The 25,438-nt window shown below is 35.4% G+C and overlaps 2 protein-coding genes and 1 pseudogene across 10 annotated transcripts in view; all 3 read left to right on the top strand.

The window, feature by feature from the left end:
- Nucleotides 1–19,862, top strand: part of CASP8AP2 (caspase 8 associated protein 2) — a 39,009-nt gene extending 19,147 nt beyond the window's left edge. For 4 of the 9 annotated variants that reach the window (XM_036220115.1, XM_036220113.1, XM_036220116.1 and 1 more), the window contains exons 7-11: nt 1,478–3,672; nt 4,205–7,337; nt 8,316–8,415; nt 8,829–8,881; nt 9,007–11,015. In XM_036220115.1, the coding sequence (XP_036076008.1) occupies nt 1,478–3,672; nt 4,205–7,337; nt 8,316–8,415; nt 8,829–8,881; nt 9,007–9,169 (5,644 nt within the window). In that variant the 3' untranslated portion in view covers nt 9,170–11,015. Of the gene's footprint in view, nt 1–1,477; nt 3,673–4,204; nt 7,338–8,315; nt 8,416–8,828; nt 11,016–11,174; nt 13,565–19,755 lie in introns of those variants that run through there. The other 5 variants (XR_004950649.1, XM_036220114.1, XM_036220119.1 and 2 more) reach the window with 5 other exon arrangements.
- On the top strand, nt 1,265–1,383 carry LOC118606720 (annotated as a pseudogene).
- A 291-nt stretch (nt 19,863–20,153) lies between the features above and the next one.
- Nucleotides 20,154–25,314, top strand: GJA10 (gap junction protein alpha 10). The gene is given in 3 exon segments (XM_016140602.2): nt 20,154–20,255; nt 23,261–24,737; nt 24,739–25,314. Coding segments are annotated over 2 exon segments (1,632 nt in total). The 5' UTR covers nt 20,154–20,255; nt 23,261–23,276; the 3' UTR covers nt 24,910–25,314.
- Nucleotides 25,315–25,438: the final 124 nt, after the last annotated feature.

Genomic DNA, 25,438 nt, shown 5'->3' on the forward strand with positions numbered 1-25,438 from the left:
CTTTTGAGTGGAAAGATATGAAAATCGTGCATTATTAAATATGTAAGGTTTTACTATGAGTATGTGACTAATGGTATATTATAATGAATATAGATCTACATATGATTAGATCTATATATGATTATATATATCTATATATGATTATTAGATAGAATGTTGCTACATACTACTACCCTGAATATATTTAGTTTTCTAATACTGGGATCTTACTCTGGTACTCTGCTTCTGAGTGGGTGGTGTATGTTATGGGTTCTTCTAGGCCCAAATTACTGAAATATCAAGAGTGCCTCTGTCCTTGGCTTGTAGATGGTTGCCTTCTTCCTGTGTCTCTCTATATTGTCTTTCTTCTATGCATACCTTTGTCCAAGTTTTCTTTTTTACAAGGACATTAGTCATACTGGATTAAGGCCCTTACCCCAGTGACTTCATCTTAACTCAGTTACGTCTGTAAAGACTGTGTCTCTAAATAAGGTCACATTTGGAGGTACTACTGGGGGTTAGGACTTCAACAAATGAATTTTTAGGGGATACAGTTCATCCATACAAGATTCATATAAGGTCTACAATTTGCCTTAGGTTATATATCTCCTATGTCCTCTTTTGTTTTATAAAAATCTCCTCATTTTCCTGAGTCTTTTAAGTTTTGATATTCTCCACATTTAGTACTGATTAGGAATAGATTTATAGAAATTCAGGAAGTTGTAGAAGCTCAGGAAGATTGGACTTATGAAAAGTTATAATGAGCTATATACATTTCATTTGTAGGAAAACTGCTAGTTTACTGAAACACTAATGTAAAACTTTAAAACTTAGGCATTTTTAAAAAAGCAATAAATACTTACCATTCATTTAAGAGAATCACAACTCTATTATATGTGAAACAGAAAACTAGGATAGAGAACTACATAGAATTGTATTCTGATCGTCTCTGTTGTCCTGCAGAGTTTCACTTTACCTTCTGATTTCAGTTGGGCTAGAGTGAGTGAGGACAAGAAAATAATGCCACTTGTTCTAAAAGAAGTGAATTTGTAGTTAGCTTGGGAGTTCTCCTGTTGTGAAGGAAGTCTGAAAGACATTGGCAAGTGCTGGGATAGAACAGAGAGGTCCTCCAGATTTTGAGAAAAGAAATGAAAACTGGCCTATTTAGTGGGAAGCTGGTAAATCCTTACCACTCATGCCTTTATGCAAAGTCAAATTAGTTTTTCCAGTATGTGGGCCCTCCAATTTTTAAGTGTATCACATGTGATTAAAATTTGGATTATTAGTCTACACCCATGCCACCCTGAAAGTGCCCGATCCTGTCTGATCTTGGAAGCTAAGCAGGGTCGGGCCTGGTTAGTACTTGGATGGGAGACCACCTAGGACTACCAGGTGCTATAGGTATAAAAAAATAAAAATAAAAAATAAAAAAATGAAATTTGGATTATTAAAAAGCAATAACTTTTGTATTTTGTTGTTAATTTCTTTTTCTTAATAGGTTGTCTGAGTTTCCACATTTTCGAAATAATCATAAAGTTGCAAGGACATCAGATATAGTTAAAACAAAAGATCTTAAATCCAGATCTCCCCATTTGAATGATTGTGCAAAGACTGATCACAGAGCGAAAAGTGATGTTTCTAAAGATGTACATCATAACCCTTCACTGCCAAACCTCGAAAAGGAAGTAAAATCACATTCGGAAAAAAAGAGCTCTTCACATTTGCCTGCATCTGCTGAAAAACACTGCACGAATGGCATTTGGTCACGTTCCCATTATCAGGTTGGTGAGGGTAGCTCGAATGAGGATAATAGAAGAGGGAAAAAAGACTCTGGATATAGTCAATATAGTAGAGGAACTGATAGAATACGAAAAGACTTAAACAGTAGCTCTGGTGATGGTGAACTGAGGAACATAGAGACTAGCCAAAGGCCACAAGGACGTCCTGAGAAATACGGTAAAGGTGAACCAAAGGCTGAAAGCAAAAATTCAAAGTTTAAAAGTAACACAGATTTGGATTATAAAAATGAACGCATTCGCTCTTTTTGGGAGAAAGAGACTTTTAGAGAGAGGTCACACACCAGAGTAGAATTTCAAAGTGACAAAAAACTAGAAAGGCAAAGTGAAAGATCACAAAGTATAAATAGAAAAGAATTAAAATCACAAGAAAAAGAAGAAAGAAAAGTTGATCAGAAACCTAAATCAGTAGTAAAAGACCAAGATCATTGGAGAAGATGTGAACGAACATCTCTTCCTCATTCCAAGAATGAAATAACAAAATCTCATATTTCAAGTAAATACCATCCAGAAGAGAGAAGAGGAAGAGAAGACTGTAAAAGAGACAGGGGTATAAGTAATCATAGTTTTCAAGGAGGATGTTCATCCTCTCTTTCAACCAGCAGAACTCAAAAACACATTGACTCCAAAGAAGTTGATGCTTTGCACCAACGGGAAAATACACTTTTAGAAACAGAAAGGCATAGAACTGAAGATAAGAGGAAAAGAGAACGAGAAAGCAAAGAAGAAAATAGGTACATGAGACATGAAAAAAGAACACCTACAGAACATTTGCAGAAGACTAACAGAGAAACTAAGCAAATCACCACTAATGTAAAGAGACTGCATGAGCCAAAAAATGATAAAGGTGAAGTCTCCAGTAATGATGTTTCTGAAGGTGCAGATAATAAAGACCTTGCAATTAAAACTGAAAGTGGTCCAAATGAAACAAAAAACAAAGACTTAAAGTTGAGTTTTATGGAAAAATTGAACTTAACTCTTTCTCCTGCTAAAAAGCAGCCTGTTTCTCAGGATAATCAGCATAAAATAACCAGTGCTCCCAAATCCAGTGACATATGTGATTTGGAGTGTTTGGTGCAGGATAAAACAGTGACATGTGTTCCTTCTGTGAGTAAACATATCACAGAGGATACCAAATCAAAGTTATTAGAACCAAAGGATTCTCTTGCAGCAGCGACACCTGAACCTGCCAGGACCAGTATTTCAGAAAGGAAACTGGAAGAAGAAAATAGTTTATTAGTTAAATCTATTGATAATACTATTCATAATGACGTGCCCATTTGTGGTACAGAGACTTCCTCAGCACCTGTAGAAATGGAACAAACAGAATCTTTGTTTCCATCAACAGAAATTGAGCAAAGCATTAATGGTGCAAGGACAGCAGTTCCTGTGGCAATAGACATAGTACAAACAAATGTTTCTCAGAACTTTGGCTTGGAATTGGATACCAATAGAAATGATGGTTTAAATTCTTGTATTTCTGAAGATAGAGTAACAAAGGAATCTTTTTCAACAGAAGTGGTCAAATCCAATGAAAGCATTTTGCAGCCTTCAGTTGAAGAAGCCGATATTTTGCCAGAAGATGGTAATACAAAATGTGAGCCTTCCCTTGTAGATACACCACTGGTTGAGAGTAAGTCTTGTCATTTGGAGCCTTGCTTATCTAAAGAAAGTCTGGAATCTTCACTTCAGCCCACTGAGTTAATGGACCACAGAATGGAAATTGGTGAAACAAACTCAGTATATCATGATGAGAACTCGGTTCTAAGCATCGACCTTAATCACCTGAGACCTATTCCAGAAATCATCAGTCCTCTGAATAGTCCCGTGAGACCTGTAGCAAAAGTTCTTAGACTAGAAAGCCCATCTCACGTTTCATTATATAACAGTCATAAAGGTAATAGTTTATATTATCTTTTATAACTTTCTTTTTTGTGAGACTATAAAATACATAAGCAAGATGAAAGTGCTTTATCTTTTTTGATAACATTAAGACTATCATGGTTAACTAGAAATGTACATTGAGCCTTTAGTCTAAATTTAGGTAATTCTTATTTAACAAAAAAAGGGATTGGTAGTACAGGTTATCTCAAGTACTCTTTACTTGCATTCAGGTATATTTTTGTTGTTCAAAAGCCGTCATCAGATGGCACAGAGTAGGTGATGCTGCTAACCTGAAGTAAAGATACCTTAACGGTTGATGATTATCAAGATGACCAAACTCTACATTATCACTGTTGTCAGACACCATCTCAGAACAGTAAAGACCAATGACATGAATAGTATTAGATATTAACATTCTGCTTTTTAAAAAGTATAAAAGTAATGAAATGCCTCAATATTTAATTTCTTGTTATATTTAGTCATTAGAAATGTCAAATGACTGACTCATTGATCATGTGCTTATAATATATTTTTCTCTTCCACAGATGTGTTTCTACCAAATTCAGCTCATTTTACCTCCAAGATTCAGTCTGATCTTAACAAGGAAAATCAAAAGCCAATTTGCAAAACTGACAAATTTACAGAATCAGATTCCCATAAGAATTCATGTTTAGATGAATTGGAAGAAGGAGAAATTATAAGTGACAGTGAAAACTCTAAATCACAAAAAAGTTTTGAAAAAAGTGCCAAACCAAGAGCGTCTGCTGAAGTGCAGATAACAAAGCCTAGCCCAGGAAGTAGGAAAAGTACTGTGCATTTAGATAAAGACAATAGGAAGACATCTTCTATAAAAATGCAGCAGACCAAAAGGAAATGGAATAAAAAACAAAGTGAATCTAGCAAATCTTCAGAAACAGAGAAGAAAGATAAGACAATGAGCACCTCAAGCCTGGAAAAAATAGTTCCAATTATTGCTGTACCCTCTTCTGTACGAGAGGTTATGCACATGTTACGAATGATAAGAAAGCATGTAAGGAAAAGTTATATGAAATTCAAGGTAAAATTTCCTTTAAAACAATTTCATAGAATTATTGAGTCAGCAATTTTGAGTTTTACATCACTTATTAAACACCTTGACTTATCTAAAATCTCTAAGTCAGTGACTATTTTACAGAAGAATCTCTGTGATGTTATAGAATCCAAACTTAAGCAAGTTAAAAAGAACGGCATAGTGGATCGTTTATTTGAACAGCAACTACCAGATATGAAAAAAAAAACATGGAAATTTGTAGAGGAACAACTTGATTATTTGTTTGCAAAGCTTAAGAAAACCTTAATAAAGTTTTGTGATTTCACAAACTTTGGCAGTGACAGTGATGAAGGAAAACTTGAAAAGACAAATAAAGGGAAAAAACAACCTTCAAATTGTCACAAGGGGAATATGGACAATTCCAGCAAAGAAATGCTGAAAGAGAAATCTCTCAAATCAGAAGATTCTATTTCTAATAGGTCCTCACTGGGATGTAAAAAATCTGGGGGAAAACGTCAAGACCAAAATAACTCCAATATTAACACAGTAAAGCATGACATTAAAAATGCTAACACTTGCCTTGGGAATATTAAGAGCTCTCAGTCTGAAGAGCACTCTTTGGAACTAAACTGTCCAAGCATCCCAAAGCCAGGAAAAATGGAAGGCAGCACCGGCGAGGATGCCCAGACATCACAGCATGCAGCTATGAAGCCAGAGCGCTGTTTCGAGATTCTTACTGAACAGCAAGCATCTAGCCTTACTTTTAATTTAGTGAGTGATGCACAGATGGGTGAAATATTTAAAAGTTTGTTGCAAGGTTCTGATCTTTTGGACAACAGTGTTAACTGTCATGAAAAAAGTGAGTGGGAGTTAAAGACTCCAGAGAAACAGCTGCTAGAGAGTCTTAAGTGTGAATCTATACCAGCTTGCACAACGGAAGAGCTAGTTTCTGGGGTAGTTTCTCCATGTCCTAAAATGATTAGTGATGATAATTGGTCATTATTATCATCTGAGAAAGGTCCATCTTTGTCTTCAGGGCTTTCATTGCCAGTTCATCCTGATGTGTTGGACGAAAGTTGTATGTTTGAAGTGTCTACTAACATAGCTTTAAATAAAGATAATGTATGTAACTCAGAAAAGAGCAAGCCCTGTATTTCTTCCATACTTCTTGAGGACCTAGCAGTGTCTTTAACAGTACCATCACCTCTGAAGTCAGATGGTCATCTAAGTTTCTTAAAGCCTGAAGTTTTGTCTAGTGCAACTCCTGAAGAAGTTATTAGTGCCCATTTTAGTGAAGATGCCTTACTTGAGGAAGAGGATGCATCTGAACAAGACATTCATTTAGCTTTGGAGTCTGATAATTCAAGCAGTAAATCCAGTTGTTCTTCATCATGGACAAGCCAGTCTGTTACTCCAGGATTTCAGTACCACCCTAATCTACCCATGCATGCTGTCATAATGGAAAAGTCCAATGACCATTTCATTGTGAAAATACGGCACGCAGCACCATCTACCACCACCAATCTCATACAGAATACGGAGGCTGGTGAGTCATTGACATCTTTGCCCATAGTGGCAAAGGAAGCTGATGAAGCAGAAGAGAAGAAATATGTTTTATGTCAGAACACGGTTCTTAAATCTGTGGAGGAATTGAAACATTCTAATGAAAATGTTGACAGCAGTACATCACCTCATGAAGAACAGGACTGTATGATGCAAACACAGGTTCCTGATATATATGAATTTCTTAAAGATGCATCAGGTAAAGTGGGTCATAGTAATGAAGTGGCTGATCAGTGCTTCAAATTACATCAAGTATGGGAACCAAAAGTGCCTGAAAGCATTGAAGGATTGCCTCCAATGGGAGAAATTCCACATTCTGTGGAGAGTCATCTTCCAAACGCATATGTAGATCTCACAAAAGATCCAGTCACTGAAACCAAAAACTTGGAATTCATAGAAGTAGCAGTTTTAAATATTGATGAGTTGGGATGTTCTAGAAGCAATTTGGAACAAAATGCTCAAATATTAGACAGTGTGCAGCCTGATACTGTAGATGCTTTTATTGATTTGACACAAGACCTTTCAAGTGAGAGTAAAAATGAAGATAATTGTCCTGATTTAGCTGTTGAACACTTGGGGTGTCCAGTGTTATATGTAGCTGAAGATAACTGTAAGGAAGAGCAGGTGCAAGTGTCAAACAAGCCTTTGGAATGCATTGTGGAGGAAGCTTGTATTGATTTGACCTCAGAATCTCCAAGTTCATGTGAAGTGAAAAAGGAAGATTTAAAATCGGAGCCGGCATCAAATTCTGACAGTTTAGAGTTGTCCGAGGCTTTGGATCCTCACAAAAAGAGAAAAAACCTTTCTGATCTAAATCATTCTTCTCAGAAAAAGCAGAGAAAGGAAACAGACATAAACAGTAAGGAAAAGACCAAGAAAATTACCCCAAATCCTGGTGAGAATGGTGAAGCTTACCGAAGGAAAGCCAGTAAGAAAAAGGTCCCTTCAGTGACTAAAGATCCCTCATCATTAAAGGCAAGCCCGGGGATTAAGGACTCATCAACAGCATCTGGCACTTCTCCTGTAAGCCTGTCTGCAAAGAATGTTATTAAAAAGAAGGGAGAAATTATAGTTTCGTGGACAAGGTAAGGATCTTGTGAGACGTTTAAAGCACGAGGAAATGTTGAGAGGCTTGTAATCTCTTCTGTCATGTCATAGTTTTATCCCACCCTAAAATAAGGAAAGTGATGTCTTCAAAAGTAGCCAAAGTTGGTAGAAGTTACATTCTAGAGTGCAGTCTAGCTATACTGTAGAACAATCTAGAGCAGTGGCTCTTAAGCAAGGATAGACACTAGCACCATGGATAAAACTTTTCATTGTGTTTTAACTTTACTTTTTTAATTAAAAAGAATTCTTTCATTTGTGAAGAACTGGTATAAGCACATTTTAGAAAATAGGAATGACAGGTGGTGAAATAGGGCAAAAAATGTGTTTATGATTTGAGTTTTCCCCTAAATTAAGTTTAAAAAAAGTTTTGTAAACAGGTTGTACTTTTGACTTTTATGTAAACTTTTTAAGAAATCAGATTTAAAGATCCCATTTCAGACGTAACCACAGTTATGAGCCATTAGACTAGAGAGGTTCGTGATCTGCAGACTTACCTGAGGTATAATGAGGGAAGCTGAATTTGGTTGAAATTGGCGATCAGTTTTGTTTAATACCACACAGTCCTTTGTGCCTTCATTTCAGGTAACTTAACAGATGGCATAATAAAATATCAGAGTTTGTTATAACTCACATTGGTTCTGACCATGTAGAAAAAACAAAGTCCTGGGAATTAAAAGATTTGGATTTTGTTTTACTTTTTTTTTTTTTTTTTTTGCTTATTCTGATCATGTTTGGGCCTTCAGTATATTTTAGAAAATCTTAGAAATACTTATGAGCTCAAAGATAATGTTATTCTTCATGCATAACCATTGTCCATGTTTTTGGTATACAGACTTTTTCTTTTCTAAGGATTTTAATAAAAATATCACCTCCTACTGGTGGAGAACAAGGCAGTGGAATTTTTCTTAACTTTCTGCTCTAATCTACAAAAGCTAAATAATTTTATTTCCCTTTAGAAATGATGACCGGGAAATTTTATTGGAGTGTCAGAAAAGAGGGCCATCAATGAAAACATTTTCTTATTTAGCTGCCAAGTTGAATAAAAATCCATCTCAGGTAACTATCCAATTTTAGTTATCTATAGTTTCTCAGATGTTACTACTATAAATACTTAGTTTTCATTTTTTACTATGTTTAAGTAGATTTTTATTAAACACCTTCTTTAAAAGTCTAGCTTTTCATGTAAGACTGCTAAAAAGTTGGTGACTGTGGAAGAACAATCCTAATTTTTTTTTCCTGTTGTCTTACTATTTACTTATTTGATTTCAAGTGATTGTGTGATGTTTGCTTGTTTAAGAACGTGTAATATTTAAGATTTAAATTAGCAATCACCTTTAGTATGAAGCTGTTTCATTTTCTCAAACATCTTTATTGATGGTAACTTTCTTTAGATGTTTTGTGAAAATATCAAAGGTTTTTTAAAAAGCTATTGAAATATTTATAATTAACTCTCATTTTTACTTTTTCAGGTCTCAGAAAGATTCCAGCAGCTATTGAAGCTCTTTGAAAAGTCAAAATGCAGGTAGTTAATGGTTACACTACAGGAGACTAGTAAATGTTGACACTGTAACTGTGCAGTTAATGGCCTGTTAGTCATTGAAGATGTGAGTAGTGGGTGAGAAACATCCAGTTGAGTTCCTGCTTCAGTCACAGGTTGGAGGATGATTGCTCGTGCAGGCTTTTCAGGTCACCTCATCTACAGGACGTGCTCAGAGTGAAGCCTGCTACAGTTCAGATCAGCATGGCATTTCTCCTCAGCCTTCTGATTGCTGATGAGTCTAAGGTGGGGGGAAATCCACTTGATGATTAATACAAAATTTTTTATATATGAAAAAACGTTCTTGAATAGCAGTATGTTTTACAGGCAGTGAAGTCTGTGCAGTCATTGTAATTTTTTATTTTCATGTTAAATTTAAATGATTTTCTCATCTTTAATTAGGAATGCAAAAATACTTTAAAATAGAAAACATACATTCAAAAACATGAAATCCATTGTCATCTGAATAGATGACAATTTACCGTGTTAATTTATTAATAATGGTCACAGACATGTTTCCTCAGTTTCTTCAAACCATTTTTGTGCAGATTTATTAAGGCATTGTTTATCAGCAGGATTTTTCTGTAAGACCTGAACCAGTTGCTTAAATATTTTGGACTTTACATAAGAAAAATTGTAAAGATATTTAATATAATCATTATTTTTCATTTGATTTATAGCTATACTTATTTAAATACAAAATATTCATTTTTAAATTAAATTAAGTTCAAATTAAATTAAATCTGAATAGAAACCATATTTGGCCATAGACCTCAGTGTGAAAGATTCTCAATATATTGATTTATAAATCTGTTTTTAGATTTAATGTAAATTACTATCTTTAGAAACTTAAAATCAGTATCCTCTCAAAGCAATGAATTTGCTAATGAGATCTTTAAAAGATATTTAATAGTTTACTGAAAGATAAAATTATAATGGGGAATTTGAAGGAAAAGCTTATCCTAAAGAACTTTAAAAAAAATAAGGCAAAAATGCCCTTATTTTTCAGATTTACTGGGCTTTAAAATTTTCACTGCCTTTAAGAAATTAAACAGAGTTTTTTGTTTTACCTGAATGTTATCTTAAAATATGACTTCCATTCTCTTGCGAAGATAATTTACATTCATGGAAGAATTAACTTATATCTGGAAGTGAAGCTTATTAGTTTGGAATTTCCAGATTTCATTATAATTCTAAACTCTTTTATTGGATTTGACACTTGAAATTTGCTTTCATGGTAGCATGACTAATGAGTTATTTCATTCCTGGATTGTCTCTCAACTGATTTTTTTCCCCCAAGTACTATAGTCTCATTAAGTTCCTTTCAAAATTAGAATATAATGACAAAGTTACCAAACTGATTTTGTAAAAAGCTAGTTCTTTCACATCAATACTATCTAAATAGAACTCATTTAAAAGAGCAATACTTTATGAAATGGTCAGAAATATAGAATCATAACTTTGGCATTTTCTTACATTACAGATAAGTTGCTGAATTCCTTGGAGTCTTAATTGATATTGCATACTGCACAGAAGCTTGGAATTCCTCATGTTTTAAATGGGGAAGTAGAGAGCAATTTTATGACATATTTGATTACTAGATAATGATCTCCATTTGTTGTTATTTGCTGACTCTGTAATCTTCAGTCAGCATGTTCAGCTTGTTCCAGTCATCAGTCTGATTTGCTTACCTGTTATTGGTCAAGATACTTATTTTTAAACAGATTAGAATTTGTTACTAAGATAAAAGCAACAACAATATAGTATCAAAACCTTAGTTTTGATATTTCAAAGATATGACTTTCTTTTCTAGATTTTTAAAAATAGTTTTGTAGCATTTTAAACTTAACCATTATTAAGTTTGTTTTCATCGATTTTTATTTGATTTTCTAATCACCTTTTCTCATTTTGGTAAATTGTAAAGTAATTTAAATAGTGTATCTGTAAATATGTATACTTAAAATGATGTAAAATATTTTGTGTGTGTTCGTGAGTATATACACACATAAATGCCTTTGCCTAGCCAAGGATTTTTTTTTTCATCTGTATAAAACTTTTTGTACAAAGTTTGCTTTCAATACCAGTAATGTATAAATAAAAGCCATGTAAAGTTCTATTATATTTTGATTAGATTTTTTTTAGTGTGTTTAGATAATAATTAAAAGGAGGGGGAAGATAAAACTCTCAGGGGACATGGGGAGTTCTTGGTGGGGGTGTGATTGGATGAATGTCTGAGTAGATTAGAGAAAACCAGTTGCCTTTGCCTGCTTTCTCACAGCAGGTGCTAGTACAGTGAACCAGACTTCTGCTGCTGGTGTCCTCACAGATAAAATCAGGGCAGCGCAAAAACCCTTTTGGGTGAAGATTTGAGGAAACCAGGTAAGGATTGATTAGCGTGCACATTATTTGTTCACTTTCCCCGCTCCAGAATCATAGGACTGATGGGTTGTAATCTAGGCCTGAGACTCTAGAACGTACCTTAGGAAACTGACATTTTTGTAGGGCAAATGAAGGGGAAGTCCTCATCTTAAGGAGTGCTAGGTAGATAACAAACTGAAATAATTCACAGTTGTTTTTATAGTGCTAAGGCTGTTCACTATATTGCATATCTTCTTCCTTCTCTTTGAACCCCCAACATAGCTAGAAGACTGGGCCTCAGTTCTTCCCAGTACATACTATCACTCAGGAGAGCCCATACGATCAGGTAAATAAGTTTATAAGCCCAAGTAAACTGATAACTAAGAGGTGCCACTGATTCAGAGGAAAACAATAAACTGGGTTACATAAGACCATCAGAATCTAAAATAAAGCCAACAAACTTTGAAAGGAAAAGGGAAAGATTTTGGTAATGTAATATAAGAATAAAAAATAATAAACCAGGTAGATATATAAAAACAATTTTTTTGAATGAAAAACAAAATGGAGTAAAAATACAGTGGATAAGCCAAAGAATGAATGAATGAGTTGGAAAATTAGATTGAGAAACTCTCCTATAAAGAAGCAAAAAAAAAAAGGATAATAAATAGAAAATATGAAAATATGAATGCAGATTTAAGTCAGATGAAGGACATAGAATGTGTCAACATTCAGGTAACAGAAGGGCCATTGAGTGCCAAACAAGAAAGAAGTACCCTCATCTAGACACATACTGAAATGTAAGACTATCAAAGATAAGAAAAATCTAGAAGCTTTTATACAGTAAATCATTGGATAGAGGACCAAGAATCACATTGACCTGTCTTTTCAAGAGCAATACTGGCTGTAAGAAAATATTTTTGAAGTACTGGACCTAAAATTTTATATCCATTTAAATTGTTATTCAAATATGAGGGTTTAATGAAAACATTGAGTATACTAAAAGATCCACATCATAAACATTTTTGGAGAAAATACATAAGTTCAGGAGATATCACAAGAACTAAGAGGTAAGAGTGGTCAGATATCTTGGTAAAGTACATATAGGAGGACGATTTTTAAAAGCATATTCATAAACCAGAATTAATTTTAGACAATGCCAACAGAGACCATAAGAATGTTAAAGTTTTTGTCTTATTAAGATGAAGGTATAGATATAAAAATGTCATACTTTTAAAAATGAAGTATGACACTCAGAAAAGTGCACAAAAGAAATAGTTAAGTAAATTTTCACGAAGTGAGCACTTGTATAACACCATCCAGGTCTAGAAGGAGAATTTTGTCAGCTCCCCAGAGAGTCTCCTACCCCCATTTCTCTTCGTAGTTATAATCCTTCTAAAGCTAACCACTATTGCTGACATTGTCAATAGGTTGATTTTGCCTGTTTTTGAAGTTTCAAATCATACATACTCTTTAACTTATTTTGCTCAACATTATGTTTGTATTGTTTCATCCATTTAGGTTGTTTCTAGTTTGAGATTTAAATAGTGCTGGTCTGAACATTCTACATGTTTTGCTGTACATATGGACATATTTTTGTTGATTATATACCTGGCAGTGGTACATATATGTGAAGCTTTCATAAATACTGTTGAAGATACCTTTCCCAACTCCAAGATGATGAAGCTATTTTCTTATGTTATTTGAAACTTCTATTTTACTTTGCATATTTGCATCTACAATTCAGTAGTAATGTTTTTTTTTTTTTTGCGGGGGTAGGGTGTGAGGCAGGGGGCAAATTTAAATTCAGTTTATAAAAAACATCCAATTTGACCAAGTCTCTTTTGTTGTAAAGACTGTTTCTACCCCACTGCTTTTCATTGCCACCTTGCCAACAAATCCAGTGTTCATATATGCATAGGTTTCTTTCTGGAATCTGTGTTCTGTTTATTGACCTTTTTATCTAATCTTACACCCATATTATCATTCTCTTAATTACTATAACTATATAATAAGTCTTGATATCCGGTAGACAAGTCCTGTCACTTCTCCACTGTTCATAGGTATATTTTGACCCTTTGCATTTCTACATTTTAGAATCATCAAGTTCCACGAAAACTTACATGTTTTTTGATGGGGCTCACATTGAATCTATGGACCAATTATTTTGGGGAGGACTGATCTTTAGAAAGTTGAATTTTTCAATCACCGAGCATAGTGTGTCCCACTACTTATTTAAAATAATTTATTTAATGATGTATGTTGTGTGTATGTGTGTAATTCTTGCATATTTTTCATTAGATATATCTTAGGTATTTGATAGCATTTGATTGTATAATAAATGTTTCATTTTCTGTTTAGTATACAGAAATACACTTGTATATCTAGTAACTTGCTGAACTATCATATGTACTAAAAATTTACCTGTAGATTATTTTGAATTTATGGTATAAAATTATAGGTTTTTTTTTTTTTTTTTTTGGTAATCTTTAAACTTTACTTTTTTTGCACTGGCTAAGACCGTGCAAATAATGATTAGAATTGATAAGTGAACGTTTTTGTCTTATTCTTGATCTCATAGAGAAAACTTAGTATTTTATCATCGTGATGATTCCTGTAAAATTTTTTAAAAATGGATACTCTTTATCAGATTAAGGAAGTTTCCTTCTAGTCTTAGTTTCCTAAGAGCTTTTGAAAAAAAAAATTATACATGAGTTTATTTTTATCAATATTTTTTCCTTTATTTTGTAAATGTGGTAGATCACATTGATTTTTAAAATACTAAACTTTGTAATCTCAGAATAAACCTAACTTTAATGTGATATATCTTCTTTATAGAATGTTAGATTTGGTTTGCTAATATTTTGTTTAAGAAATTCTGCAACTTTTTCAGAGTCAGATTGACTTTAAAAAATTCTTTTTAATAATGTCTTGTCAGATTTTGGTGTCCGGGTTATTATCCTGGCTTCATAAAAGGAAGTGTTCTCCTTTTTTTCTATTCTCTGTAAGAGGTATGTGATGAGATTGTGAAAGACATGGGCATATGGGGCATATGCCCATTGCTGAACTTCTTTTACTGTGAAATTAGTTTCATGAATAGAAAATGTGTGGAATGACACAATGGTAAATAGGTATTCCATAAGACCATTCTTGGAGAATATATCTCTCCCAGTGAGAACAAATTTGCCTCTACCTCTATGGATACAGTTAGTCTGATATAATAAACTTGCCTCTAAGTAGTTGGCTGGTCCATATTTGGACTCAACTTTAACTATGTGGTTGACAGGTTAAGCCTTCTTACACAATAGATACCCAGATCAGCAGTGGTGAGGGGAAGTCCATGTTGTGGAGCCCGTATGAAGCTTACTTTCTAGCCATGTGGCCATTTTGTACATGGGGTTCATTAAGCACACACTAGATTTACAAGGTAAAGAAACAGACTGAAATCTTTAGAGTGTACTATCTTACCCATCTTGTTATTGAGATCTTTTGCAATAAATGTCTTTGGTGAACATTCACATGGGACACAAGTATCTTCACTCTTATGTCTAAGAAGTCCATTCACATTACTTTCCCCCTAAACGTTGTCGTATTTCTAATTATAGACCTCCATTTTCTAAGTCTAACCATCCAGCCAAACTTAACCATTGTCTTTGAATAGATTCTACTTTGTCCATCTCTCCAAGTGAAGCGAACTATATCTAGCTATCTAGTTAAAAGTTCTACCACCCCCGTGCCAACCCCCCCCCCCCCAGCTCCCCCACTCCTTTGGGGAGAACTTCCCTTTATTGTCTCCTGATTGGGGTAATATTGCAGCAGTCTACTAGCTTGTGCTAGCATATCATGCAGAAACATCTAGAAACCAGGCCCAAATATTTTTTCTCTTCCTCAGTTAACTGGTTATAAAAATGTCCACATGAGGCTGTAGGTGCAAAGAGAAGCAGGTACAGTATTATGAGTTAAAGGAGTCTGAGCTATCTGTTCATGCAACTGTACCTTCCAGACCTGATGTTTTAAATAAAATGTTTCCACTTATTGGTGAATGCTGATTTTTGTGCTCAACTTTATGGTTGAGTGGGTCAGTCAGGTTAACACTGGGCAGGTCAGGCCCATGGTCAGGCATTCAGTCTCTAACAGGGCCACAGCTTTGCTTCAAAACATTAGAGGTCTGCACTATGATTCTTTTATTGAAGCTTGCCAGAGACTTCATGCAACATATTTCTTAGCTATAGTCTCTGACTCTCATCTGGTTGTTAAGAACTTGCTCTGTTTTTGCACTGCATCCTGAAATTGCTGCTTATCTTTCACTTTGGAAGGGATGAATCTCAAAACTTCACTGAGGTGACAGACCCCTCAAATTTTCTTGGGTTGATATCCTACCTCGTGGTTAGCATGTCTTACTACTAAAGCATCTGCAGTGCTTTCTACCTTTTATCAGATCCAATCGACATAATATGGCTCAGTAGGGTGCTCTGGGTTAAGAACACTTAGTCCTCTGGCCAAATTATGTCAGAGAACAGGAAAACTGATGTATCCCTCAGACAGGATGGTGAAAGGTGTATTGTCTGATCCATTTTGACTTAATTTTTGCAAAAGACATAAGTTCTATATTTAGATTCATTTCTTTCTCATGTGGATGTCCAGTAGTTCCAGCACCATTTGTTAAAGTAATACCCTTTTTATAAGGCCTAAAAGCAGCTAAAACTAAACATATCGTTAGAGCACACATATGGGCTGGATACATATAAACACAAGGGAATGATAAACACAGGTTCAGAGAGGCATAGAAGGGAGAGATAGAGAAGAGGCATGTAGAAAAACAATTTAGAGTCTCCTAATTCTCAGATTTGGTGTGGGTTCATGGATGTTCACTATATTACTAAAGGATAAATTTTTAAAAAATCTATGCATGGATGAATAATGGCAGTGTATATAAGCCAAGGATTATGATTAATTTGATTCAGTGCACTTGTGGTATATTTTAAAAATTAAATACACATTGAGGTGCTTCAGTGTCGACATTGTGATAGGAGCTGGTGATAAGAAGATGAATCACTCTTCCTTTAAGGAGTTCAGCTTCCTGGAGAGACAAGCACCCAACTAATTGTCAGAAGTGATATACTAATGTTCTGAGCAAAGAGTTGGGGCATCACAGAGGAAGTGCTGTATGATCTGGTCCTTGAAGGATGCCCAGGCAGAGAAGAGTTGAGGAAGACCTGTAATAAATAACGCGGTTTAAAAAACAAGAAGATGTAAAATGTATCATGAGTCTTGTTCTTATCCCTCGGTTTGTCCATCCTGTTAGGGTAGTCTCATTAATTTCATATGTATATTTTTAATATTTCTTTATTAAAATAAAAGGATGTACTCTTCTCCCCTTTTCTTACACAAAAGGTAACACCGTTTAGAGTTGTAAACCTTGCTATTTTCATTTTATAATATATGCTGGAAAATGTTCCATATTAGTACTTTTTTTATTCTTTTATACAACTGCAAATAGACCACTGTATGAATGTATTACAGTTATCTAATCAGTTCCCTATTGATGGACATGCTGGTGTTTCCAGTCTTTTGCAAATACAAGCAATACTATAATAAATCACTTTGTATACATCATTTCATACATATGCAAACATAACTAACATAAATTCATAAGGGTATCACTGAAAGCCAAAGCAATAGCTTAAATTATTTCAGTGAACACATGTCCTGGGAATGGGGGAGAGACTGGTTGAAGGTGGAGAGAGAAGTACTGTTTAATAAGCAATATGTGTGCTAAATACAAGATAATCAACTCTTCATTTCACACATTCATTAAATCTATGAGGTTGGCATTGTTGTAGAATGTTTTTACAAGTGGAAGGTGGGAGTTAATTTCATGCTCCTTGGAATCACATTTTAAAAAGCACCTAGAAAGTAAATGGTAATAGAATTCAAAGATGAATATTAAGAAATTCCAAATCCTTGGTAGCAAGATTTGAAGAGGTGATTTATGAAATAAGTACCTCCATTTCCCCAGAAATGCTTTGATAATGAAGTCAAATACATTTTCTTGACTCACATAGGATTAAAGTATAAAAGATCTTTATGGAGTCTTCATTTGTCAAATTCACTTCCTCACTGAAGCCAAATGTATGTGATATAAAAGCATAAAACCCTTTGTTAAGGACAAATGTTAGTGGGTCATCCATTGAACCTTAACTGATAATTACTACTTTAAATGTTATCTTGGTGTATTTTGGGAAATTCACGGTTTTTAGGCGTTTCCTTATTTGTTACTGGAGGGATTATTCTACATCAAGGTTTTGAACTGGATTCCTCAGTCAAATGTTTGGATTGGGGGAAGCAGGAAAGCATAGAAGGTAAGGTGTTCCACCCAGGCTGGCTTCAACCAGAGTGACTGTTTTTATCTGTTTTATAAATAGGAATTCCTAAAACGATTACTTAAGTTAAGATTCTGCAGTTAAAATTTTTGAAAATCACTCATCTTGACCTTTTATTTTGCAGTTCTGTTTTTTTGTAATTGATGTGTTTATTCTTTGGCCTGTTAAGACCTTTTATCCGAGGAATACCAAATTTTCTGCTAGGGACCTGATGGGTTAACCCAGTTCCCATAATTTCTCACGGTTTGTCATTGGAACCCTTATTTTCTCATTGTAGGTCCCTTTGTGTCTCATTGGTAGATGAGATGCGGGACTTGACACAAATGAGCTTTCCTCTTCTGCTATTGCTACCCTCTATTACATATACTTTCTCTTTTTTAATAGTATGTTGGCTTTCACAATCCTAAATGTTTTATAGCTGCCTTACAGAAAACCAACAAACCCTTCTGCCCATAGGGTTTATATCACCAGATGTGAATGAGGTGATGTGGTAAATACTGGTACCATTGACTAGCAAGCACAAAGTCAGTAGTTAGTAGACCTCTCACCCATGTGCATCTTTATCTTTTGCCTTTCTATCTTGGAACATTAATTCTTTAACCTCTCTGTTCCCTTCTGTTTCTCTGAGTGTGTCTCGAGTCTGCCAGTGACTCCATAGATCCAGCATAACTTGGTGAGAGTGAAAGTAGGGGCTTTGAAAAAAACCTGCTCTCAGTTGGTTCTCGTCCTTTAGTAGGGATCTCCAGCCTCTGGTCCTTAGCCTGTTTGGAACTGGGCTGTACAGCAGGAAGTGAGCAGCAGGCAAGTGAGCCAAGCTTCATCTGTATTTGCAGCCACTCCCCTGGACTAGCATCACCACCTCAGTTTCACCTCAGACCATCAGGCGTTAGATTCTCATAGAAGCACTGGTCCCTGTTGCCAAAAAGGTTGGGGACCACTGCTTTAGTGTGCTAATTCCTGCTGAGCCTTTGGCTTGCTTGGGGATGAAACAGAAAAGGCCCTTTCTCCCTCCCAGCAGCAGTGCAGTGCCAGTATTACCTCATCATGGCATTTCAGATTGTTACTGAAGGTGAGGTTATGGAAGAGTTGCCCACTTGGTGCCTCTGTCTTAAAGGTATTAACCTGCTTGCTAGGTCTTCAAGAGTGAAGTGATCAGATTGGTTTATGTATAGATTAAAAAACACACATCAGATAAACGATTGTGTTTATTTTTACTTTTTAGTCTAAACATTTAATTTCTTGAGTAGGTAATACTTTCACTGTTCAGAGGATTCAGTGTGAAAGTATCCTTCCTACCTCTTCCCTAGGTATTCAGTTACCTTCCTTTGAAGCAGCTAGTCCTTGGGATGGCTAGTTTCTTGTGTTCCCTCCTGAATTAGTCTATGCATCAATGTTTGATTTTAATGTTTTGACTGATAAAATGCATTAAAGGTATTAAATTCATTATTCATGTGAATTTTAGAATTGAATGTCGAGGGCTTTCTTGGACAGTGTACCCAATAGTATACAAATATACATATTATTACATGCGTTTTCACCTCCAGTTAATTCTGACAGTCAATTTGTACTTGAGGCTAGTGTGCCAGGGTAGTGGAAATTTAACCTCCTTATCTATTTACCTTTTATTAACATCCTTTTTTAAAAATTTAAATATCTGAAAATAGAATAGGCACATGATACTTAAGAACTATCAGTAATTTTATGTGCTTTCTACATTTTTTTTTTTTTTATGGAAAAGAGCAGGCTTAGAAATGTGTATAGGAGCTGTGACTTGAAGCTATCTTTGGTTTCTAGTGACACCCTTGCTGTTAACTCCTCTAAGATGACAGTGTATTGAGATGTGACTAATGTAAGATGGTGCTATACTGAGAGGAGACGTGATCGTTATTTGCATTGGGCAAGTCATTTGGCCTCAGGAACTTGAATACTTTAGAGTAATCTGACATAGCTTTCTTTCGAAGGCTTTCAGATTCTCTACTGAAAAAGAAAAAAAATTTTCCTGAGCTGTTTATTTCAGCCTAATAGAATATTGCTAGAACACATAATTTACAGACAGGTGCAGCCCCCTCTCAGTGGTCTAAAAATGCTTAATCTCTTTTTGACCTGTTTCTTTTACCATAGCATGATTTGCAAGAAGACTTTGGGTTTGATTGTCACTCCAATATTACCTGTTCACATTTGATGAGGGAGACTCACCCCAGGCAGCTGATAAAATCGGACATGACCCATTGATCTGTGACATCGGTTCCCAGAGCAATCAATCGACTAGAAGAAATGCACCCAAACTCAAATGACTAACTATTCATAAAGGAAAAAGGAAAATTCTCATTTGTTTCACTTTTAATTTCCAAATATGCATCAGGAGGGGCTCCAGCATGATGTCAACTAGAAAAAAGTATTACAAGAGAATAGCAAAGTGCCAAAGGACATTTTGACCTTGAGAGAGGACTAGGTTAGATTCCATTGATCAAAATTGCTGTGCTCATTCTGGATTGGCCTCCACAGCCAGCTGATCAGAGCTTTTATATCTGCAACCAGCGGCAGTTGTTCCACTAATTAGCCACACATGATCCAACTTCAAGGCTCTTTGAGCCGTCATTATTTGTTCGTCCACGTATAAGGTAAGTGAAAAGATGGAGATTTTTTTGTTGTTGTTTATGAGAAATATAAGAAATCCCTGTGAGGATAGAAAAATAAGATCTGAAATAAAATTCAGGAAAGATGCACCAGCTTTTTACATAGGAGATACTAAATTAGTATTCGATAGTAAAAGGAAATTCAAAACTGTTCCTGGGACCTGTAGTCATTTAATGGTAAAAAGTAGTTATTTTTAGGAAACAGGGATATTTGTTTAAAGGATGTTGTTCTTGCATGCAAGTATGTGTATGATTATATTTCTGTTTTTTATGTTGGCCTAGTTTTATTTGCTATTTAAAAGTAATAATTTCTAACTTTTAAGTAAATAGTAGCATTGAATAGTTTAGGATTGTCAAGTAGAGAATAAGTTAATGATATGAGTTAGCTTTTTCGTCTCAGGGTTTTTATGTAAAACAGAAGCTCTAGATTTTTTTAAGTGCAAAAGGTAGTACTTTTTAATAAAGACTAATGGCCAGAAATTTTTAAATGAATAAATATGGGAAAGGACCTAAACTTTTAAAGAGAGGCTAGAACTTAGTAAATTATTACTTCAGTTAATGAGATATAAGTCCAAAATTTTTAAATCAATTTTTTAATTTGCAAGTACTATACATGATTACATCTTAATGTTTTAATTTTAAACAATTTCAAGTACATAGGGTAAAAATATGTCTCATTAATACCCCATTAAAATTCTAGGAGTATCTACTTTTTAAATTTTACTTAAGAATTGTTTATAAATATGTATGCATATACAGGTAGAAATTTCCATAAGTCATGCTTCCTTAGAAAAAGTCTTTTCTATTTCCTTTTTCTTTTTGCCTCTCTCTTCCCCCCTCCAAACTCCCTTTCCATCCTCATTACCTCTACAGACTCCACTAGCCTCTATTAACTTCCTGATGTTTGTCTTTCTGCTCTTTTTCCTTCACGGTCATATAGTCACATATATATATATACATCTCTTATACATATGCATACATATATAGGATTTTATTTTAATCTCACATTGAATGTATGGATCAATTGATTCGGGGAGAATTGGCATCTTTACAAATAGCATTGAATTTTTGAATCCCTGAGTGTGGTGTATCCCACCATTAATTTATTTAAATAGTGGTATGTGTATGTGTATTTGTCATTGTCAACTGTTCTCTCCTTGAAACTCTGTCTCGCTTTGCTTTCAGTGATACCACCCTCATGTTTCCCCCCTTGCTCTCTTTGCCCATTTCTCATTTTTATTTGTAGAAATTTTTTCTTGTGCTATTTCTCAAGAATTTTTTCTTGTGCTATTTCTTGTGCTCACTTTCCCTTGTTGTCCTTGATTGATCTCATCTACCTATTCAGTGATAATTCACAAATGTTTAAATGTTTATCTCTAGATTGTACCTTTTCAGTGGTTGTTTTCTAAATGCAAATGCTTTCCAGACATCTCCACTTTTGCCATTTAGTTTTGTTGGGGAAGATCTATGTATTTTTTTCCAATTATAATTTCTGGCATTGATGTGCTTGAAAAGCCTTCTACTTCAAGATTATAAAACACATACATTTTATTTTAATACTTTTATGGTTTACTTTTTTCTATTTAATACTTTATTCCATCTGAAATTTATTTTTGTTTGGAGATAAATAGGGAAATATAATGATTCCACGTTTTTTCTCTTGTATTTTTGAGTTGATATTTATTATTCTTTTTCATTATTTGTCCATTTTATAAGTTAGCAGGAGTACTTAGTGGCTACTGTGAGCACTGGACCAAGTGTATCCTGTTCATTGTTGAATTCGCTGACATCAAGTACAATGTCTAGGCGATAGTAAGATTTTAGTAACTATTATTGGATAAATGAGTTATGAAAAGAGAAAATTGCTTTATTATCTGTTTTAATAATACTTTCCTATTTTTCCTCCATATCTTTCATATCAGGAAGTCTTCCATCTCAGAAGCTTTTAGCCTACCAAGTATTTTAACTTCACTGAACCTTGAAAACCATTAATTTTTTCAGGGTAAACCTACTAACCTATTCATGTCAGCTATACTTCAATTCTTTTCTAGATTACAAGCTTGCTAGAGAAGCAATTCATATTCACCTTAATTCTAAATTAGCAGACCTTCCATGAAAACATGGTATTCCAGATGTGACTTTGTGGATATAATCATATGTCTTATTGCCGGTACTGATTCAGTATCTGCTTAACCTTTACTGCTATCCTGTGCCAGTTTCAGAAGGTTTTTTGGTTGATTTCTGTTTTCCTTACTTGTACTTTCCATCTCGCAGTGAGAGTTATGGATAATGTATATATGTATGTATTATATATGATATATATAAAATATAACTATATATACATAAACATATATAATGAGGATCTTTGCTTTTCTGCTGATGATTATTCCAGTAATAGGGTCAAAGAACCAAGTTTCAAGGTGAAAAGACAGTTCAATCCTCTATTATTTGTTGATACCTTCTGTATGCAAAGACAAAAATGCTATGGAGAGTGTCTCTGCAAAGGGTGTACATTTCCAGGAAGAGGGGAGACATAAGATGCAGCCATTACAAAACTCATTTTAGGCACAGTGCCAAATGACTGGTATAAACAACCAGTGGGAATTCTGGAATGGGAAAAAACATTCTGACTTGGGATGGCTAGGGAAAACTTCTTGGAGTAATTGAGACTTATTTATGATCATGTAGGATGTGTGGTAAATGGGGTATCTCAGATGAGTAGAAAAATAAGCAAAATTGTGGAATGGACAGCATTGTACAAATATGAAGGCCAATGGATTAGATTGTGGAGGGTCTTTAGTGTTTTTTTCAAAAACTGATATTCCTTGGAACCATTTTATTTTATCAAGCATGGAACATAAATATTAGGGCTGGAAAATCTTTCACAGTTTTATTGACATGAAAAAAGAACCCACCGTATCAATGAACCTGTGTCTTTATATATTACATCCATGCGTGCTATTAACCTCAATGTTCTCTTTATATTTCAGACATTAGTCTCCTACCATGGGTGATTGGAACTTATTGGGCAGGATCCTAGAGGAAGTTCACACCCACTCAACCATAGTGGGGAAAATCTGGCTGACAATCCTCTTCATTTTCCGAATGCTGGTACTTGGTGCAGCTGCTGAAGATGTTTGGGATGATGAACAATCAGCATTTACCTGCAACACCCAACAGCCAGGTTGCAACAATATCTGTTATGATGATGCTTTCCCTATCTCTTTAATCAGGTTTTGGGTTTTACAGATCATCTTCGTGTCTTCTCCCTCTCTGGTGTATATGGGCCACGCCCTTTACAGACTCAGAGCCTTTGAAAAGGAGAGGCAGAAGAAAAAGTCACACCTTAAAGATCACAGAGAGAAGCCAGGGCTTGAATTGGAGGAGCAACAAAGGATAGATAGAGAACTGAAGGGGTTAGAGGAGCAGAAGAGGATCCATAAAGTCCCTTTGAAAGGATGTCTGCTACGTACTTACGTCTTACATATCTTGACAAGGTCTGTGCTGGAAGTAGGGTTTATAATAGGCCAATATATTCTCTATGGGTTTCGAATGCACCCCTTCTACAAGTGCACTCAACCTCCATGCCCCAATGCAGTGGATTGCTTTGTATCCAGGCCCACAGAGAAGACCATTTTCATGCTTTTTATGCAAAGCATTGCAGCCATTTCTTTGTTACTTAATGTACTAGAAATATTTCATCTGGGAATTAGGAAAATCATGAGGGCACTCTATGAAAATCCCAGCAATGAGGGCATTGAAGATGAAAGGGGCCTCCCATTCCATTTGAAAAAATATTCAGTGCTCCAGCAGTGTATGATTTGCTCCCCCTTGACTGAAAGAATCCCTGTGCTTCAAGCCAACAGTCAACAGCAAGTCATTCGAGTCAATGTGCCAAAGTCTAAAACCTTGTGGCAAATCCCGCAGCCCAGGCAACTTGAGGTAGACCCTTGCTGTAGTAGAAAAGACTGGTCCGGGAAGGATCAGCACGGTGGACAGCTCCATGTTCATAGCCCGTGTCCCCAGCACGGCTGTGCTAGAATTCAGCACCCGGGACAGCAGCCAGACCATTCTTCCTTTGGCCTACAAAATACAATGTCCCAGTCCTGGCTAGGTGAAACAACGGCTCCCAGGCACTGTCCCTCCTATGCAATAGGAACCTGGGAGCACTCCTATGACCTGCAACCCTCAGAGGAGCCTCTCACAGATTTGCACAATCACTGCAGAGACAGCGATGGCAGCATGAGAGAGAGTGGGGTCTGGACAGACAGATCTCGCTTGGGCAGTCGCAAGGCCAGCTTTCTATCCAGATTGCTGTCTGAAAAGGGACAGCTGTGCAGTGACTCAGGAAGCTCCAATTCTCGAGGTAGCTCTAGCCTGGACATTCTGCACCAGGAAAACAGCTCCACACTTCTGCCTTCAGCTACTGGGCACAGAACATCAATGGTAAGTAAAGACAGACTGACTGACCATGGAACTATCACAAGAAGTGTTCCACTCTGGCCACTTCTTGGCCTTCCCTTTACTCCTTCTTTGTGTGTATATATCTGCATTGAGAGAGGGAGAGAAGGAGAGGGAGGTTAACTTGTGGAGAGTTAAATTAATTCATTTAATACATTCAGTTAAATTTAACTCATAAGATAAACTTATTGAAAACTTACTTCATATCAATCTGTCTTGTAAGTGCTGGGTATATAAATGGATGAAATACCATCTTTCCCATCAAAGGGCTCAGAATCTAGATGGGAAAGTTAGACAGGTAAACACATAAATGTGATCAAGGATGAGGTGCCATGTTAAAGGTGGTGGGTAGGCAAAGGAGGGAATGGTCACTTGTTTATGGATGGGTCAGGAAAATTTTCATGGTTTAAAAAAAAATTTTTCAGTAACAGTTGACATTTAACATTGTAGTAGTTTTAGGTGCACAGCATAGTGGTTAGAAATTTATTAAACTCATGAAATGATCCTCCCCAATAAGTGTAGTACTCACCTGACATCATACATAGTTATTACAATATTATCAACTATATTCCCTATGCTGGACTTCACATCCCTGTGACTGTTCAGTAATTGCCAATTTGTATTTCTTAATCCCTTCACCTTTTTCACCCAGCTTCCCAACTCCCTCCCACCTGGCAACCATCATTTGTTCTCTGTGTCTATGAGTT

The sequence above is a fragment of the Rousettus aegyptiacus genome, unplaced genomic scaffold (assembly GCF_014176215.1).
Source record: "Rousettus aegyptiacus isolate mRouAeg1 unplaced genomic scaffold, mRouAeg1.p scaffold_m13_p_1, whole genome shotgun sequence".
Classification (NCBI taxonomy): domain Eukaryota; kingdom Metazoa; phylum Chordata; class Mammalia; order Chiroptera; family Pteropodidae; genus Rousettus; species Rousettus aegyptiacus.